The sequence below is a fragment of the Leucopleurus acutus genome (genome assembly GCF_964270905.1).
Source record: "Leucopleurus acutus genome assembly, chromosome: 20".
Lineage (NCBI taxonomy): Eukaryota > Metazoa > Chordata > Mammalia > Artiodactyla > Delphinidae > Leucopleurus > Leucopleurus acutus.
The window spans coordinates 36,549,651-36,569,459 of NC_139162.1; the positions used below are offsets into that span (position 1 = coordinate 36,549,651).

Sequence of the window (19,809 nt, forward strand, 5' to 3'; positions counted from 1 at the left end):
TTGTATGGAAACACAAAAGACCCCGAATAGCCAAAGCAATCTTGAGAACGAAAGAAGGAACTGGAGGAATCAGGCCCCCAGACTTCAGACTATACTACAAAGCTACAGTTATCAAGACGGTATGGTACTGGCACAAAAACAGAAAGATAGATCAATGGAACAGGATAGAAAGCCCAGAGATAAACGCACGCACATATGGTCACCTTATCTTTGACAAAGGAGGCAGAAATGTACAGTGGAGAAAGGACAGCCTATTCAATAAGTGGTGCTGGGAAAACTGGACAGCTACATGTAAAAGTATGAAATTAGATCACTCCCTAACACCGTACACAAAAATAAGCTCAAAATGGATTAAAGACCTAAATGTAAGGCCAGAAACTATCAAACTCTTAGAGGAAAACATAGGCAGAACACTCTATGACATAAATCACAGCAAGGTCCTTTTTGACCCACCTCCTAGAGAAATGGAAATAAAAACAAGAGTAAACAAATGGGACCTAATGAAACTTAAAAGCTTTTGCGCAGCAAAGGAAACCATAAAGAAGACCAAAAGACAACCCTCAGAATGGGAGAAAATATTTGCAAATGAAGCAACTGACAAAGGATTGATCTCCAAAATTTATAAGCAGCTCATGCAGCTTAATAACAAAAAAACAAACAACCCAATCCAAAAATGGGCAGAAGACCTAAATAGACATTTCTCCAAAGAAGATATACAGAGTGCCAACAAACACATGAAAGAATGCTCAACATCACTAATCATGAGAGAAATGCAAATCAAAACTACAATGAGATATCATCTCACACCAGTCAGAATGGCCATCATCAAAAAATCTAGAAACAATAAATGCTGGAGAGGGTGTGGAGAAAAGGGAACCCTCTTACACTGTTGGTGGGAATGTAAATTGATACAGCCACTTTGGAGAACAGTATGGAGGTTCCTTAAAAAGCTACAAATAGAACTACCATATGACCCAGCAATCCCACTACTGGGCATATACCCTGAGAAAACCATAATTCAAAAAGAGTCATGTACCAAAATGTTCATTGCAGCTCTATTTACAATAGCCCAGAGATGGAAAAAACCTAAGTGTCCATCATCGGATGAATGGATAAAGAAGATGTGGCACATATATACAATGGAATATTACTCAGCCATAAAAAGAGACGAAATTGAGCTATTTGTAATGAGGTGGATAGACCTAGAGTCTGTCATACAGAGTGAAGTAAGTCAGAAAGAGAGAGACAAATACCGTATGCTAACACATATATATGGAATTAAAAAAAAAAAATGTCATGAAAAACCTAGGGGTGAAACAGGAATAAAGACACAGACTTACTAGAGAATGGACTTGAGGCTATGGGGAGGGGGAAGGGTAAATGGTGACAAAGCGATAAAGAGGCATGGACATATATACACTACCAAACGTAAGGTAGATAGCTAGTGGGAAGCAGCCGCATGGCACAGGGAGATCAGCTCGGTGCTTTGTGACCGCCTGGAGGGGTGGGATAGGGAGGGTGGGAGGGAGGGAGACGCAAGCGGGAAGAGATATGGGAATATATGTATATATATAACTGATTCATTTTGTTGTGAAGCTGAAACTAACATACCATTGTAAAGCAATTATACTCCAATAAAGATGTTAAAAAAATAAAATAAAATAAAATAAAAAATAAAAAATAAAATAAAATAAAACATAAAATTTGTAGGAGACAGAGAAAGCAGTGCTTAAAGGGAAATGTATAGCATTAAATGCATATATTAACAAAGAGAAAAGATCTAAAATCAGTAACCTAAGTTTCTACCTTAACTAGAAAAACAAAGATTAAATTAAATCTAAAGCAAACAGAAGATAGAAGGAAATGATTAGACCAGAAATCAATGAAATAAAAAGGTGGTTGTTTGAAAAGATCAATAATATTGCTACACCTCTGACCAGGAGAGAAAAGAAATAGACATAAATAACCAATATAATGAACGAAAGAGAAGACATCACTACTGATCCCACAGACATTAAAGGCGTAATAATAAAAAATACTAGGAACTAGCTATGCCCATGAATTCAATAAAGTAGATTAAATGGATCAATTCCTTAAAAGATATAAACTACCAAAACACACCCAAGCAGAAATCAATAAACACCATATCTATTTTTAAAAGTTAAATTTTTATATTAAAAAACAAACCTTCCACAAAAGAAAACTCAGTGGAACACATGGTTTCACTGGCAAATTTTACAAATATCTAAGAAATAATACCTATTCTACACAGTATCTTGAAGAAAAGGAAGAGGAAGGAATATCTCACAACTCCTTTTATAAGGTCAATATTTCCCTAATGCCCAAAACAAAGACATTGCAAGAAAATAAAACTACAGGCCAATATCCCTCATAACACAGATACAAAAATTCTCAACAAAACATTAGCAAATTGTATGCAGAAATATGTAAAAAGATAATATACCATTACCAAGTGTGTTTCATCCCAGAATGCAAAACTAGTTCACTGCTTGAGGGGGGAAAAAAGCAATATAATTTATCATACTATTAAGTCAGAAAAACCATCTTATCCTTTCAATAGACATAGAAAGATAATTTGACGAAATCTAACATCCGCTCCTAATTTTAAAAACAACAACAAAAAAAAACTAAGCAAACTATGAATAGAACTTCCTTAACCTAATAAAGGGCATTAATAAAAATAAAAAACTACAGCTAATATTGATACATACTTAATGATGAGAAACTGAATGCTTTCCCCCACCGATAATTTTCAACATAGTACTGGAAAATATTTTGTAGATCTGGGTTTTTTTTAATTAATTAATTAGTTAATTAATTTTGGCTGCATTGGGTCTTTGTTGCTGCACGCGGGCTTTCTCTATAGTTGCGGCGAGCAGGGGCTATACTCTTCATTGTGGTGCATGGGCTTCTCATTGCGGTGGCTTCTCTTCTTGCGGAGCATGGGCTGTAGGCACAGGGGCTTCAGTAGTTGTGGCTCGCGGGCTCTGGAGTGCAGGCTCAGTAGTTGTGGCACATGGGCTTCGTTGCTCTGTGGCATGTGGGATCTTCCTGGTCCAGGGCTCAAACCCGTGTCCCCTGCATTCAGGACAGGCTGATTCTTAACCACTGCACCACCAGGGAAACCCCTAGATCTGTTTTAATATAGGATCTTTTTCTAATTTTTAAAAATTTTTTAACTTTATTTTGGCTGCGTTGGTCTTCGTTGCTGCACGCAGGCTTTCTCTAGTTGCTGCAAGCAGGGGCTACTGTTCATTGCGGTGTGCGGGCTTCTCACTGTGGTGGTTTCTCTTGTGGCAGAGCACAGGCTCTAGGCACATGGGTTTCAGTAGTTGCAGCATGTGGGCTCAGTAGTTGTGGCACACGGGCCCTAGAGCACATGGGCTTCAGTAGTTGTGGTGCGTGGGCTCAGTAGTTGTGGCTCATGGGCTCTAGAGCGCAGGTTCAGTAGCTGTGGTGCACGGGCTTAGTTGCTCTGCAGCATGTGGGATCTTCCTGGACCAGGGATCAAACCCATGTCCCTGCATTGGCAGGCGGATTCTTAACCACTGCGCCACCAGGGAAATCCCTTTTTAAAATTTTTTTATTGAAATATAGTTGATTTACAATGTTGTGCTGGAAATCTTAAAGTAATAAGCCAAGAAAAGGAAATAAAAGGCATACAGATTGGAAAGGAAGAAATAAAACTGTCCCTATTAGTACATGACATAATAGTCTAGAAAATCTATACACACACACAAAACTTCCTAGAACTAAGTGAATTCAGCAAGTTCAGCAGGATAAAAGGTGAACACAAAAACATCAATCATATTCCTATATAAATGCAATGAGCAATTGGAAATTGAAATTGTTTTAAATACCACTTAAAATACACCCCAAAAATGAAATTCTTACGTATAAATACAACAAAGCATGCATAGGATCTGTATGCCAAAAACTATAAAATAGCGATGAAAGAAATAAAGGAAGACTTAAAGACACTGTGTTCATGGATTGGAAGATCCAATCTAGTAAAGACGTCAACACTCCCCAAAATGACCTATAGATTTAATAACATCCCTATCAAAATCCCAGCAGTATTTTTTGTGGACATAGACAAGATTATTAGAAAATTCGTATGAAAGAGTAAAGGAACTAGAAAAGCTTAAAATAATTTTGGAAAAGGTGGCAAAGTTGGAGGTCAAACTACCTGATTTTAAGACTTATTATAAAGCTATAATAATCAGGATAATGTGGTACTGGAAAAAGACAGACACATAGATCAATGGAACAAAATAGAAAGTCCAAAAATAATCCCACACAAATATAGCTATTTGATCTTTGACAAAAGTGTAAAAGTGATTCAGTGGAAGGTGGTCTTTGAGATAGTGTTAAACTATTTGGTCATCCCTATGCAAAGAAAAAAAAGAACCTTGACCTAAACCTCACACCTCATACAATAATTAATTCAAAATGGATCATAACCTTAAATGTAAAACATAAAACTATCAAATTTTTAGAAGGAAACATACGAGAATATACTCATGAGCTGGGGTAAGGCAAAGAGTTCTTAGAAATAATACCAAAAAATCTAAAGAAGGTTTTAGATAAAAGAAAAAAATCTAAATTTAAAGACATTTTCTTTGCCAAAAACACTTTCAAGAGAATGAACAGACAAGCTACATATGCAATGGAAATATTTGCAAATCACATATTCAACAACGGACTTATATCCAGAATGTATAAAGAACTCTCAAAACTAAACAATAACCCAATTTAAAAGCAAGCAAAGGCTTCCCTGGTGGCGCAGTGGTTGAGAGTCCACCTGCCGATTCAGGGGACACAGGTTCGTGCCCCGATCTGGGAAGATCCCACATGCCGCAGAGCGGCTAGGCCCGTGAGCCATGGCCGCTGAGCCTGCGCGTCCGGAGCCTGTGCTCTGCAACGGGAGAGGCCTCGGCATTGGGAGGCCTGTGTACCGCAAAAAAAAAAAAAAAAAAAAAAGCAAGCAAGAACTTGGACACTTCACTGAAGAAGATATATGAATAGCAACTAAGCTCATGAAAAGTTCTCAACATCATTTGCCATTAGGGAAATGAATATTAAAACCATGAAACGAGGGGCTTCCCTGGTGGCGCAGTGGAAAGTAACTGGATGACTAGAAATTTTCCTGATAAAGTTGAAATACTTAAGTACTGGTAGTAGGCAATATTTCTTAAACATTTTCTTGCTTTGGAATTATACTAGGCAGAAATTTAGAAACAAGTTTAGGTGACATTGTTACTGAAAGAACCAGTTTTAACTCCCTGGAGACAAGTCTTCTTCAATATCATTAACACAGGGATAATTTTGGTTCATGAGTGTACGGACTGAACTGTGTCCCCCCCCCCCAAAATCCATACGTTGAAGCTCTAACCCACAATGTGACTGTATTTGGAGACAGGGCCTTTAAGGATGTAATTAAGGTTAAATGAGTTTATAAGAGTAGGACCTTAATACAATCTGACTGGTGTCCTTATACGAGGAGGAAGAGACATGAGGAGTTTTTGGTGCACAGAGGAAGGGCCATGTGAAGACACAGCAAGAAGCTTGCCATCTGCAAGCCAGGAAGAGAGGTCTCACCAGAAACCAATCCTATTGGCACCCTGATTTTGGACTTCTAGCCTCCAGAACTGTGAGAAAATAAATTTCTATTGTTTAAGCCATACAGTCTGTGGTATCTAGTTATGAGAACCCAGGCCAACTAATTTAATGAACTAATAAAAAATTTTAAAGTTTCCTCTTTTCCTTCCCTAAAAAATTCCCCACAGTTGTATGACACTGAAATCTTCATACACTGAGATCCTGTATGATTTTGCTTTTCACTAAACTTCACCATCATTGTAGCCATATCTGCACACTGTAAGAAAAGCAGTATGAGACCCCTATTTTTTTTTTACTACAAATAGATTTTCTAATATCAGTTTGGTTATGTGTCAATTCCTATATTTTCCTTAGTTATGTTATATCTCTGTATTAGTCTGCTCAAACTGCCATAACAAAATGTCATGGACTGGGTGACTGAAGCAACATTTATTTTCTCACAGTTCTGGAGGCTGGAAGTCCCTGATTAAGGCTTCAGCCAATTTGGTTTCTGGTGAGAGAGCTCTTCCTTGTTTGCAGGCAGGTGCCTTCTCATCAGGTCCTCACAAGGCATTTCCTTCATGCTTGTGCTTTCTGCTGTCTCTTGTTATAAGAAACTAATCCTATCAGGTCAGGGTCCCACCCTTATGACTTCATTTAACTTTAGAGGCCTCATCTCCAATACAGGCACACTAGGGGTTAAAACTTCAACACATGAACTTTGAGGGAAACATTCAGTCCGTAACAATCTCTAAACATAACCTGCCTTTCTAGGTTATCATTTAATAAAATGTTAGAGCTCCCAAACTCCAGCAAAAAAGAGAGACAACAAAAATCTGTTTGGTACATAAACACTGAGATAAAATTCAGCATTTTTTAAGTAAGTCAATGCTCTACAACACCATTCAAGTGCTACAGAAGACTTGGTCAGAGAAAACGAAATGTAAACTACAGGAATGATCTGTGAGGAGCTGGAGAGGCTATACCTATGCCTGGAAGATCAGGCAGGGAACAATGAAAGCAGTCCTCAATCACCTGGGCACTGGCAGGTAATCTGGGAACAGACTGGATACTACTGGGTGGTCTTCCAGGGAAATAATATTTCAAATACAGAACTCCCCAGCTGAGAGAGATGCAAACTGCTTTTCTTTTGATTTAGTCAGCATATGGCCACACAGTAGTCTCAGCTATTATCTGTGCTTTACCACATTGCTTGGAAAATCTACTACAATTACACTAGTACATCCAAAAGATAGGTGTCTTAAAAGGGAGCCACAGAATGAACAGTCCCAATCCACTCCTTGGGAATCTAGTCCCCAGCCAACATACGAGAGAAAAGACTTCTTAGGTTTCACCAAAATGGTACTACCATAAGAGGTACTAGGCTAAATGAAACAATGCTGTGTATATACTTTGCGAGTACGGTTGCTCTAATCTCTCCCCTTTTACTGTATCAACTCAAATGCCAGATTAATGTTTCCAGAACTCCATTGCTCCACTATTAAAAACTGCGTCTAGGGCTTCCCTGGTGGCGCAGTGGTTGAGAGTCCGCCTGCTGATGCAGGGGACACGGGTTCATGCCCCGGTCCGGGAAGATCCCACATGCCACGGAGCGGCTGGGCCCGTGAGCAATGGCCGCTGAGCCTGCGCGTCCGGAGCCTGTGCTCCACAACGGGAGAGGCCACAACAGTGAGAGGCCCGCGTACCGCAAAAAAAAAAAAAAAAAAACTGCCTCTAGCCTCCTGAGTCAAGTACAAACTCCTTTGCCTAGCAATCAAGCAAGAATCTCCATAGTCAAAACCCACCATATTCAACTTTATCTTCACTACCAGTCACAACACTTGCCCCAGATGTGAGGGTCACCCCTGCTCCCTGCCTGATGTGAAAGCTCTTCTGCTCTCTCTCCTCTCCACTTGGCATCCACAGCCTTTTCATTCTTTGTGTGTCACCTCCTTCATGAAGCATTCTCTGATGACATCATATACACATGGATTCTTCCTTCAGTCAACAATTATGCATTAAGAACCATTATTCCAGAAGCTGAGAGGGCTCCTTCCTCCCAATTCTTTTTGTCCACCATTGTCTGTGACTTAGATTTAATAATGGTAATACTGTCCTGGTCTCCCAATAAGTCACTTTATTATATTTGTGGAAAAGCCTCTTAAATGTTTTATTTACTAGTTGGTTCTCGTGTGCAATCTCAGTTTAACTGTAGGTGATTTTCCTCATACACATCTCGTATACCTTCCACAGCACACTCGGTAAAGGGCTAAATACCTTAATATTATTTGATGTTAAGTATGTTTTCACTTGCAAACCTTGTTAATACTTACTTTTGGAGGGATAGAAGGAAAGAGATATTTTCAGTTGCTGCAAATTGTCCTTAACTTTGTTAGACAAATATTTATGGAGTTCCTACTACGTGTCAGATACAGGCATAAATATTCTGTTATGATAGGGCCTTAATCACGGATATTTCCCCAGCACCCATCACTGTTTTCTGCACATAATTAATGCTCAATAAGTATGTGTTGAGGGGATATATGAATGTAGCCTCCTTGCCCTCAAGCAACTTATATTTTAATAGTGGGGGTAAATGAGATACAGGTGATGAACAAAAATAAACAAGTAGATAGGCAAGGTAATTTCAGAGCGTGATAATCACTATAGAGAAAATAAAACAGAATACCACATACCACGCAGTTGTTTGCAAATTCAGAGATTTGCTATCAGCGGAGTCAGGCGACCCCATCAGCATGGCTTGGTGGTAAAGAGGGCAGTCTCTGGAGGCAGATTTCTTGGGTTTACAGCGCTGCCTCCCTCTTTCACTGTGTGGCTCTGGACAAATGACTTAACCTTCCTGGCCTCCTTTTCCCCATCCTCCAACAGTACCTATCCCGCAGGAAGTGAATCGAGGATTACAGAATTGATATGGAAAATGTTTGGTGCTGTGCCTGGCAATCCGGGAAGCGGTCCGTAAATCTTAGTAATCACTACCGTTGGTCAGGTTAACTCCCTTGGCGCTAAACAGACCCGCTCTGCCCTGAGCCCCGCCCAGATCCGCGCCCCCTGCCGAGGCAGGTAGTAGAGAAGGGCTGAGCAGGGCAGAGTTTTGACCTTGAATTGAGGTCTTAAGAGGCCATGGGATCGGCGCCCCCCTTCCGTCTGCGAGGGCGGACGGAGGTGGGCAGACGGACTAGGGCCGCCGAACCGGGTGGGCGGCGGGCCCCAGCCCGCCCTCAGGCGTCAGGCCTCGAGGGCTCGGACCCGCCCACCCCGCGGCCCGGGGCTGCGGGGCGCAGGCCGGGCTCTCCCTCTGCGCCGGCCTCTCGGGGTGCGAGTGAGAGGGCGGTGCCCCGAACCTTCTCGCCCCGCCCCCAACACAACGGTCGCCAGAGGGGAGCACCGCCCACCCAGGGTGCGAGGCCGCGGGCGGGCTCGCCAGGCGATTGGCCGGGAGGGTTGCGAGGGGCACGCGGGCGGGGGCGGGGGGCGGGCACATGCGCGCCGGCGGTGCGGCCGGCACGCGGCGCTAGCGCTCTCTGCTTAAATGAGCGTGGGCTCGCCGCGCCCGCCACTTCAGCGGGGCCTGCGCCGCGGCTGCAGGCGGACGGGCCCGCGGAGGTCCGATCCCTCGCGTCCGCGCTCCCCGGCAGCGAGGCGGTCGATGGGACGGAGCGCCGCGGAGCAGGAGGCGGTGCCCGTCGGGGGGCTGGGGCAGCGCGAGAGCCCGCCTGGAGGCTCGGGCATGGCGGGCCGCAGGACCTGAGTCCTACCCTGCGGGTAGCAACCTGGTGGCGGGCGATGGGGACGGAGCGGGGCTGCCGCCGCGCTGAGCCTTGAGCGCCGCGCTTCCGCTGCCGCCTCTTCGTCGCCGCCTTGGCCCCTCGCGAAGCGCCGGGCAGCTCGGGAACATGGCCCTGGAGCAGCTCTGCTCGGTCCTCAAAGGTAAGCGCCCAGAGCTGCGGACGGCGCCCCCTGCGGGCGAAGCCGGCGTCTTCGTGTCCCTGCCCGGCGCCGGGCGTCCGACGCGCCCCTTTGTCTGGCGCGAGCGGATCGCGGAGCCCCCGCTCCCGCCGGGATCGACTCGCTCCCCGAGCGCTTCTCCCCAGCCTTCTGAGTGCCGTGGCGGGGGGAACCGGGGAGCTCAACGGGACGCGGCGGCTCGGCCGGCCCTCCGAGCTGTGCCCTCGCGCCTCTTTCTCGGAATTCCGCACATCGCTTTGCAAAGTTGTGGGGTTTGTGTGAGTGGAGCGTAGGCCGCTCTTTTTCAGCATTAGTAACAAAGTCATTCCGAGCAAACAATGAAAACCCCAGCTGAGGCGTCGCGGAGCTGTTCTTGAAAAGCCCCGCGGTGGCGTGCGGCGGAACGGCCTCCCCGCCGGCCGGGTCCCACCTGCTGCGGCCGCGGAGGCTGCGGCACCACTGCGGGCGTCGCTGCTCGGGGCTGTGCCTTGGCGCTTCCCGGGACCTCAGGATACCCTGCCGCCGGTATCTGGTTCTTTATGATTTGTTGTACCGGGAATTAAAACAGTCGGCTTGCCAAGTACACAAAGCTCCAAAACATACTACAGCTGCTTTGCGTTTTCCAGGAGGTGTTATTTTAGATTAAAATTTATATACATAGATAATCAAGATGGTGATAGAAAGTTGTTTCTGAAAATCGGAATGCATAAATCCTGTTTTCGGTCCTCGGAGGAAAATCACCACCACCAATAAAGGGCTTCCCTTTTCCGCTACTGACTTCGATTGAAAACTGAATAGCTGTGTATTTGTAATGTTATGAAATATTCCCGTTTTTTAAATATTGGGTAAGGAGTTAAGGCATTGATTAGCGCTTTTCATTGTATCTTGATATTTGTACAGTGAAAAATGTTGGGTTTTTTCCCACTCCATATTAACACTTTTCAAATTTGTTTTACTGGAAAATTCTGTATAATTTTGCTTTAAATTTTAATTGCACAAATTATCTACTGTTCAGATATTCCTAAATTCATAATTGATATTTCAGCAATTTAACTACCCACTGTATACTTATATGTACAGTTTGTGCTAAGGTAACCTAAGACTTTCTATCTGGTGATTGTTTCGCAGTCACCCCATAAATTATTAATGATTTCCTCATTGTATTAAAATTTTATATCTCTGAAATCAATTTCTGTAGTCTTTCCTTTCTGTAACTTTCAATTTATATCGCCATTCCTTGGAAATTAAGATTTTGTTTTACTTTTTCAAAATAAATTCTATGCATAGTAGGGTTTCTGATAGTGCTCCTTATCTGAATTGCTTCGTTGTCCTCTTTGCCTTAGGGTGTTCAATAATAATGACATTCCATCTGAGTAGCCCCCTCTGGGGAGAAATCACGTAGATCTATTATACAGCTTTACCTGCAGAACTTGAAACTGAGCCGGATAGGACGGAATCTCTGATACTCCTGGAATGGTGAAGGGTTTTGCAGCTTTTCTGCCTTTGCCTTTGTCGTTGGTACACACTGCCCTCTCTGGCCACCGTGGTGAAGCATTTAGTTGTTGCACCTTTCAGGAAAGGATTCTGTGGTTGATGGCAGAGCTACAGTGAAAACAATGTAGTATCTGGCTTTTCTTTTTTTAATTTTACCCAACCTACACTATTTTTACATGCTGGTGTATTTTTAAAAGCTCAAGCTAACTTGTTACTGTTAGGCTTACTAGAGAGAAAGCCAGCTATTTTTAAGTCTTCTAAAGTTTATGTATATGTGCTTATAAATATGGGGAATTGGTCTGGAAAGATTCAAGAAATTAACAAAAGTTGATTCTGAGAAAGGGATCTGGGAGACTGAGAAACAAGAGTAAAGGGAAGACTTCTGTTTCACTGCACACCCATTTGTATCACTTGATTTTTTTTTAAACCAAATGCATTTGTTACCTATATAAACATTGGTATTTTTAATTTTTAAAAATTACCTTTTAAAAAATATTGGCTTTTCCCAGTGCTACCATTCATTGTGTGCACCAATGCATGAAAAAGTAGCCCTTAAGTATCCTGTAAGGTGTAAATTGTTTCAACATTGAAGAGGTTCTTATCAGAAGCAGTTATTTAACATTTACATAATTATGGATATTACCTACCAAAAGCCACCTTTGGAATATTATGGTCAGTTTCTACTAAAACAAATCAGCCATAATGACTGTGAAATTTTAAGTAGAAGGTAACTTTAAGATGCCATTGATTCTTTGTTTTACTTCCAGCAGTGAGAACAAAAGGATAACTCTGCTGGGCTTTTAAACCTTTCATATATTGTTAAATCTGAATAATTCACTTTTAACTGTTTATGATCACTCCAGGTCTTATAAAATTTGATTTGCCTTCTATCAAAGTTAAGTATCATAGTCACATGAAAATATTACATTAGTTTTATAAACCCGTTTTTCACTGTTCATATTCATCCTGCACACTTGCTTCAGGAGAATCCTATTAGACGCAGTTACATTTAAATCTGTATAAACTGTGGTTAAATTTATGGTGTTACAGTGCATAACTATCCCTTGGCACTATATTTTAAAAATCTTATCTGAGACTGTGACAAATATTAACTCCTGTCCTTCATCCTTAAGCCTCTTACAAGAAATTAAACCGTACAGAAATAAGTACCATAATGAGAAGTTATCCCTTTAATAGGGAAGTTTTTAAACATAGCCTTGGGAAAAATTAACTTTTTGACTTTTTCCCCCCGATTTGGAGAAAATATTTTAATACTGACAGTTGAAAAGTTATCTGTGTTTTGAAACCAAACTCACCTTTTAGGAAAAACATGCAGCCCTGTAATACACGTACATGTGCATTACAAAACAAGTTCAAATCAAAGCCATTTTCAGTCCTTTTAGGAATAAGATAGAAAAAAGATAAACTATAAGTAAAGTTCATATTTAAAATTCTAAAAAATAATCCAAGTTCTGCCCTTGGTTACTACCCATTCAGCACAATCTCCTGTCATTTTAAAATTTATGATCCTGCACAGTAATTTTTTTTTTTTTGCCTGTGGCATGTGGGATCTTGGTTCCCCGACCAGGGATCAAACCCATGCCCCCTGCATTGGGAGCATGGAGTCTTAACCACTGGACCTCCAGGGAAGTCCCTGTTGGTTTGGGTTTTTTTTTTAATGTGTCCCTGGGGCCCTTTGAGATCCTAGTTATTGTGGTGTTTGAGTTAGAAAGGGGAATCCTAAAAGGTGATCTAATCCAGTGGGTTTCCAGACTTTCCTTAACAGAACTCCCTCAGAGGAACTCTTATGAGTGGGTACTTAAAAACTAAACAAAGAACAGATAAGAACAAGGTTGCTCTGATTGCTGAGGGCCCTCACCCTCTCAGTCGCTAATCAGAGTGGCCCCCGAAGAACTAACACTTTTTAGCATCTTTGTTCACAAAATTACAGGGTGTACTAATCTGAAAGTTCAATCGTCCTAGTCAAAATGACATTAAAACATGTTGGTATAAATATGCCTAGAGTAATGTATTGGAAGTTATAGCCTTAGTGGGTGAGAAGATATCAAATACTCTTCAAAATGTGACCTGGTCGTGTTAAAGTCTGATGGTAGTTGTTGTGGATGTCTGAGGATTCCTGTATAATTAGATTCCTGTATAATTAGAGCATACAAAACGGCCATCTCAAGAGCATTTGACTAACAAGAAGGTTGTCACATTCTGCAGGAAAGAGAAAGCACTTCTGCAGTTACTCTTTCTTATAAGTGATTGGCAATGTGATTAGCACGTGGAGGGTAGAGTGATCCCAAAGTTCACCAAGATCCATCTTCTTTCTTAACTACAAAGTAAAATTGAGTTTGATTAAATTAGGGTACTTTTCTGTTCTTTGGAACATAGCTAATGGAAAACAAGTTACTACTACCTCAAGTAGTATATGGACTCTAATTGAACTCCATTTTGCTTTCATTATAGAAAATAGGAGCAAGGAGACCAGTTAGGCGGTTCTTAAGTTATGGAGTCTCATGATAGGTTTACCAAACCTTATGTTTACTGCTTAGATGCTAAAAATAGGAAGGCTGAGAAAGAGGTACATTTAATTACTAACAAAGGTAAATTGAGTCAGCTTGAGAAAAGTAAGAGTAGTAGCATATCTGAAAAAGAAAAAAAAATCAATTCTTTTTCTGTCCCCTGATTTATGCTCAAATAAGCTGGGTCATCTCTGTGCCTGCTGTTAACCAAGATGTGTGCTTGTTAATTTGTTAGTGGGGCTCTGTACTATATGTTATAGTTACAAAGAAAGTATAATCAGGATTTTGCTTAGTCACTTCATGTATTCATCTAATTTTTGTTGAGTGCTATTATGGGCCAGTCAGTCTTCTAGTCACTAGAGATGCATCAGTGGTTCAGAGAGACAAGTCCCTCTTTCTAGTAGGAAGAGACAGATAATAAGCAAGAAAATAGCAGGTAATATAAGTAATAATTAAAATATTATTTGTATAATAAAACAAGATGAAGAAGAAAATGTAGAGCTTCTTTAGCAGTCGGAGAGGCCTCAGAAGACCTGAATAACAGGAAGGAACCAGCCATGCACAGAGAGTCTAGGCAGAAGGAATAACTAGTCCCTATGGCTAGAATTAGCTTGGTGTGTTAAAGTAATGGGAAGAAGACCTGTGTAGCCATAGATGGTCAGGTGCCACACCACATAGGACCTCTGAAGTCAGAATATGGAGTATGGATTTATTCTAGATGTAATGAGACTCTGTTGGAAGATTTTATGAAAGGCTGTGATGTGATCTGATTTATGTTTTGAAAGGATCTCTGGCTGCCGGGGACAGAGTAGGCTATAGGGGACTATGGCAGAAATAGCCAGTTTTCTTCCAGTATCCATTTTACCTTTCAGTGATTCTCTGAATTTTAACTAAGCACACAATCACCCAAAATAAATACTAGATTTTCCAGCTTTCCTTAGGATTAAGTGTGGCCATGTGACTAAATAAGTCTGACCAGTTAGATGTGGGTTCAACTTTGGGGAAGTGGTGGTATATCTGTTGTTCAGTTAAAATTTTTATTTTGAGATCATTGTGGATTCTGGGCAAAAGTTTTTAAAGGAAGGAGGAATGCCCTGTGTCATTTCTTCATTCTTGCTGACTGTAATGCAGACATGGTAGCTGTAAAGAAGATATGGAACCTGGTACTCTAGCATCTATATTGGACCATAAGATGAGCCTGGAAATGAAAGTCACGCACAACTGAGCAATAAGACAGAAGGAGCTTAGGTCCCTAGTAATGGTATAGCCACCACTCTAGCCCTTGACTACTTACCTGCACAGTTTGTTTACTTGTCAGAGAAATATACTCTATCTTGGTTAAACTACTAGTTTGGGTTTTTTATTACTCATGCCAAACCTTATGCTAACATAATAGGAGTGTGCAAAATCAGTGAAAGAAACAAAACCATACAGAGATAGAGAGTTACAGAAGTGAAAAGTATGAATGCTGTCAATAAAATTAATCTTGGGAGAGTTCCTAGAAAAAGCAGGTTTTTAGCAGTGTGAACATTATTTTGTAGAAGCAGAGGGAGGTCCGTGGCAAATGCAGATGTTCAGAAACAAGAGATATTTGTAGGGACATTATAAGAATACATATACATACATATATGTAGTAGAGCATTCACCAACATTTCCAAAATCAACTTATCAACTCCTTGTGCCCACCCTCTGCCCAGCCCCATCCACCTTGGCCCACACGTGCTCCTACTGTCACCAAAGGAGAAAACAGGCAACTTCTTTCTGTTTCTTTCAGTGTACTGTCACTCTCCTGTTGTAGTGGTCTTCAAAGTGTTGTGCCAGGGCCAACAGCTTCAGCATCACTAGGGAATTTGTTAAAATGCAAGTTTTCAAGCCCCACCCCAGACCTACTGGATCAAAATCTCTGGAAGTAACCCCCCACCAAGTCTATTTTAATAAGCCCTCCAGATGAATATGGTGCACACTAAAGTTTGAGAACTACTGTCCCAATGATTCATTTCTCAGATCTGGAAGAACTGCTGAGTAGGATTTGTACATTTTTAAGCCTTGATATATATTACCAGATTAACCTCCCAAAAGCTGTGCCAGTTTACAATCCAGTGGCAGAATAAGTCAGTTTCCTATATCCTGACCAACACTAGAATCTACATTCTTTTTAATATTATTAGTAAGGCAGAATTTCTGCATTTTGGGGGCACATTTTCCTGGTGGCATAATCTTTTATCCCATCTGTTTGTAGTTTTTATTTATGTTCCTGTCTTTTGTAAATGAAGGTGTTCTCCCAAAAGTATAAATATAATGTTTTTTTCAATCTGCTATTTATTTTCCTACTTATTGATAGCTTGAAGTAGGGACCTACTTTTTTTTTTCCAAATAATTAACAAGTTATCCCAGAACCATTTATTAAAACTGTCTTCTCACCAAGTGTTTCAAATATCACATATATTTTAATAAGTTCTGGGATATGTATGTCTGTTTCTGAGCTTTTCCTCTTCCATTTTCTTATCTAAAGGCCCCTTGAAAATAAGGACCATGTCTTCTTGGTTCATTGTAGTTCCAGGGACTGACTCACTGCCTGAAATACAGTGGACGCTAGTAATGTTTGTTGACAGATCATCTATTTCTTCCTCTACCGTGGCTACATTTTATAATTACTGTAGCTTTATAGTAAGTATATTATTTTTATGTATTTTAGTCTTTTATTTTTATATTTTCCTTGGCCACTATAAAAAAGTATTTAAGATGACCATCAGAAGCATTTTAAGTACCCAAAAAACACACTAAGATTTTTATTAAAACATCATTAAATATTGTATGACTTACTGGGAAGAAATGTTACTTTTACATTGTTTTATTATCCAAAACATATTCTCCATTGTATTAAATTTATTTACTTACTTGTTTGTTTAATTTATTTTGGTCTTACTCTCTTCCTTTAATAGGTGTAATCATTTTCCAAGTAATTCTCTTGGGACTTCTAGGTTTTAAAATAACATTGTCTATAAATAATAATTTTGTCTCCTTTCCAGTATTTATTGCATTGGCCAGAGTTGCCACTATTAAGTAACAGTGGAAAGAATAAACCTGACCTTGATTTTTAGTTGATTGGAAAGTACGGCCTTAAACTGGAAGGTCTGGGGACAGGATTGCAGTAGAGAACTCTGATAACCGTGATTCACGGTTAAAAGGAGTAGCTTGGAGGATTTGTATTTAATACCTTGAATAGCACCTGTCTTTATCATCTAAGCCTTCATTTTTAAGTCAGATCTGTACACTGGTTATTAAACTACACTACATTAAACTCCAGAACCAGAGGTGAGGTCATAAGTGGTGGACAGTACCTTTTTCCAAGCATCAGATCACAAGCGGTTCTCTGCATAACCAAACTCTGTGGTTGTGGAGTTTAGAATTTTTATTTTGGCATATATTTCTGCCTTAAAGAATTAGTGCCTTCCTGGGTACGTTGTCTTTGAATTCAAAGTGTGAGGTATCTCTGGATTTGAGAAATTATTGACCCTTTTGGTAAGAGAAAGAAGGGAATAAGTGGCACATAGATTGGGATTAAGGACAGAACAGAGCATGACAGCACTGCTTCATGTACTAGATAATTCCAATGTTTGGCATCAGTAGAGTTTGTTTTACTGTCTCAGCCTGATTATAGCAAGCAGCTTACAAAGATCTTGTTATACAACTAAGCGAAAACTGTTTCTTATGATACCGAATTTAGAATGATTAATAGTCACCACTATATCACCATAGCTATCACTAAATATTTCTGTCCCTAACTGTTGTGCAAATTTGCCTTATTTATATATCATTTTTTTAAATTCAGTGGCAACAGTTCATTTGGTTGATAAGAGTTGTGAATAGCTGTTTTAAACATTTGGCAGGGGGAAATTGTGAGCAACACCCTAAATAAAGTAGAGAAGATTAATAGGGTTATTTGGTCTTGTAATTTTATTTTTAATGTGATTTTTTTCTACCTCAGTTGTATATTCTGTGCAAATTCCATAAGTCAAGTGTTTTACAAAGCCAAATTTTTATTAGTCATTATGTAGAATAATTTTCTAGGCACAATTCATCTTTTTACCATAGTTTTACTGTTGCTCTCCTGGTTTCAGTTTGTTGATTTCTTACTTTCCCTTTCTGCCTGGTTTTGTATTACTTGCTTAAATATTGTGAATTATAAATTTAAAAATTGGTAAATTGTTATGCCCGTGAATCAGGAGGAAAGGTATAATCACAAAATTTTGACCAGTTCTGTATCACCTGACTGGGATGATATGCCTTGGGGAATAGTGTCCTCTATCAAGATACATTGGTACAGATGGTTGTGATATTTGCTGAATTGTCAAATATCTAACATTACCCTAGATTTTTGTTGTTGTTTTTGCGGTACGCGGGCCTCTCACTGTTGTGGCCTCTCCCGTTGCGGAGCACAGGCTCCGGACTTGCAGACTCAGTGGCCATGGCTCACGGGCCTAGCCGCTCTGCGGCACGTGGGGTCTTCCCGGACCGGGGCACGAACCTGTGTCCCCTGCATCGTCAGGCGGACTCTCAACCACTGCGCCACCAGGGAAGCCTTTTTTTTTTGGCTGTGCCTCATGGCTTGCAGGATCTTAGTTCCCCAACCAGGGATTGAACCCAGGCCCTTGGCAGTGAAAGCACAGCGTCCTAACCATTGGACTGCCAGGGAATTCCCTAGTTTTTCTTTTCTTTTTTTTTAATGTATTTTATTTATTTTTATTTTTGGCTGTGTTGGGTCTTCATTGCTGAGGGCAGGCTTTCTCTAGTTGTGATGGGCGGGGGCTACTCTTTGTTGCGGTGCGTGGGCTTCTCATTGCTGTGGCTTCTCTTGTTGCGGAGCATGGGCTCTAGATGCGCAGGCTTCAGTAGTTGTGGCTCGTAGGCTCAGTAGTTATGGCTCGCAGGCTCCAGAGTACAGGCTCAGTAGTTGTGGCACACGGGCTTAGTTGCTCCACGTCATGTGGGATCTTCCTGGACCAGGGCTCGAACCCGTGTCCCCTGTACTAGCAGGTGGATTCCCAACCACTGCGCCACCAGAGGAGTCCCTAGTTTTTCTTTTTGATCAGAAATCTTCTGGGTTTTTTGTTTTTTAAAAACGGTTCAAAAAAAAAAAAAAAAAACGGTTCAAAATCCATTCCTCTAACTCTGATCCAGTGCCAGGATGTTAAGAGTTTGAAGGAAGGATTGTTCCTACATAGCATGAGATCTTCAACACTGCTAGCAACCAAAGAAAGGGAGGGGAAATTAAAGTTGTTGAGAGAAGACAGAGGAAACAAAGGTCAACAAGGATACAGGAAACCAAAGATGAAGATGTATGATTAGATTATAAGATGTAAACAGCGTAAGATGACAAGAACTCTTTGTATGTTGGTGACTTTGGGTAGTAGATGCTGGGTACATGCTACTGAGTGAACAATGGCTTGACCATCTACCAGTCACTTAACTAGCAATCTCTTCAGTGCCTCCATCTCCCTCACCCCTAGACATCCTTTAAGTCACCAATTGCAGTTGACTTTATATCTGAATCATGTTATAAATATCTCCTCCTTCCCATTTACACTACCACTGCTCTGCTTCAAGACCATATCATCTTTGCTTCCTAAATGACCTCTCTTTTTAAAAATTTAGACTCCACACAGCCATCAAGATTAGTTGTCTGAAACACAGATGTGATAATATCACTCTCTAGTTTAAAAACTCACAGTGATTTCTCCTTGTAGTCAAAGGTCCAAACTCTTTAGCATGGTATTCAAGGCTTTTTACAGTTGGATCTCATCCTACTATTTCTAACCTGATGTACCACTTTCCCCTCCACATGCTAACTGTACTATTGTACTCAGAATTTCACTAATATCGCCTATAGATAAGTGCTTATGGCTCCATGTTTTTGTCTAAGCTTTCTTTCTCCCTCTCCTGGGTAGAAGTTCTATCCAGTCCCACTAGAATATACCTTTTTTTTCTAAAGCTTTCCTCTATTCCTCTTAACCCCCAGCTGAATGAATGGTTCCCTTTTCTGCTTCAATTGTGCTTTCCGTTATGACCCCTGTTAAACTCCTTTCACCTTGTATTGTGGATTGTCTTTGACAATAGGTTGACTCCTTAAGGATGGCAGTTTGTCCTAAAATCTATCATTTATTTAGCAGAATGCCTGACACATATAAAGGGCTTTGTG

The 19,809-nt window shown here is 40.8% G+C and overlaps 1 protein-coding gene across 2 annotated transcripts in view; it reads left to right on the forward strand.

Moving 5' to 3' along the window:
- Positions 1-9,536: 9,536 nt before the first annotated feature.
- NETO2 (neuropilin and tolloid like 2) overlaps positions 9,537-19,809 on the forward strand; it is a gene marked incomplete at both ends in the record, with an annotated part of 67,192 nt that continues 56,919 nt past the window's right edge. For both annotated transcript variants that reach the window (XM_082862513.1, XM_082862514.1), the window contains one exon: positions 9,537-9,570. In XM_082862513.1, the coding sequence (XP_082718639.1) occupies positions 9,537-9,570 (34 nt within the window). The remainder of the gene's footprint in view (positions 9,571-19,809) is intronic.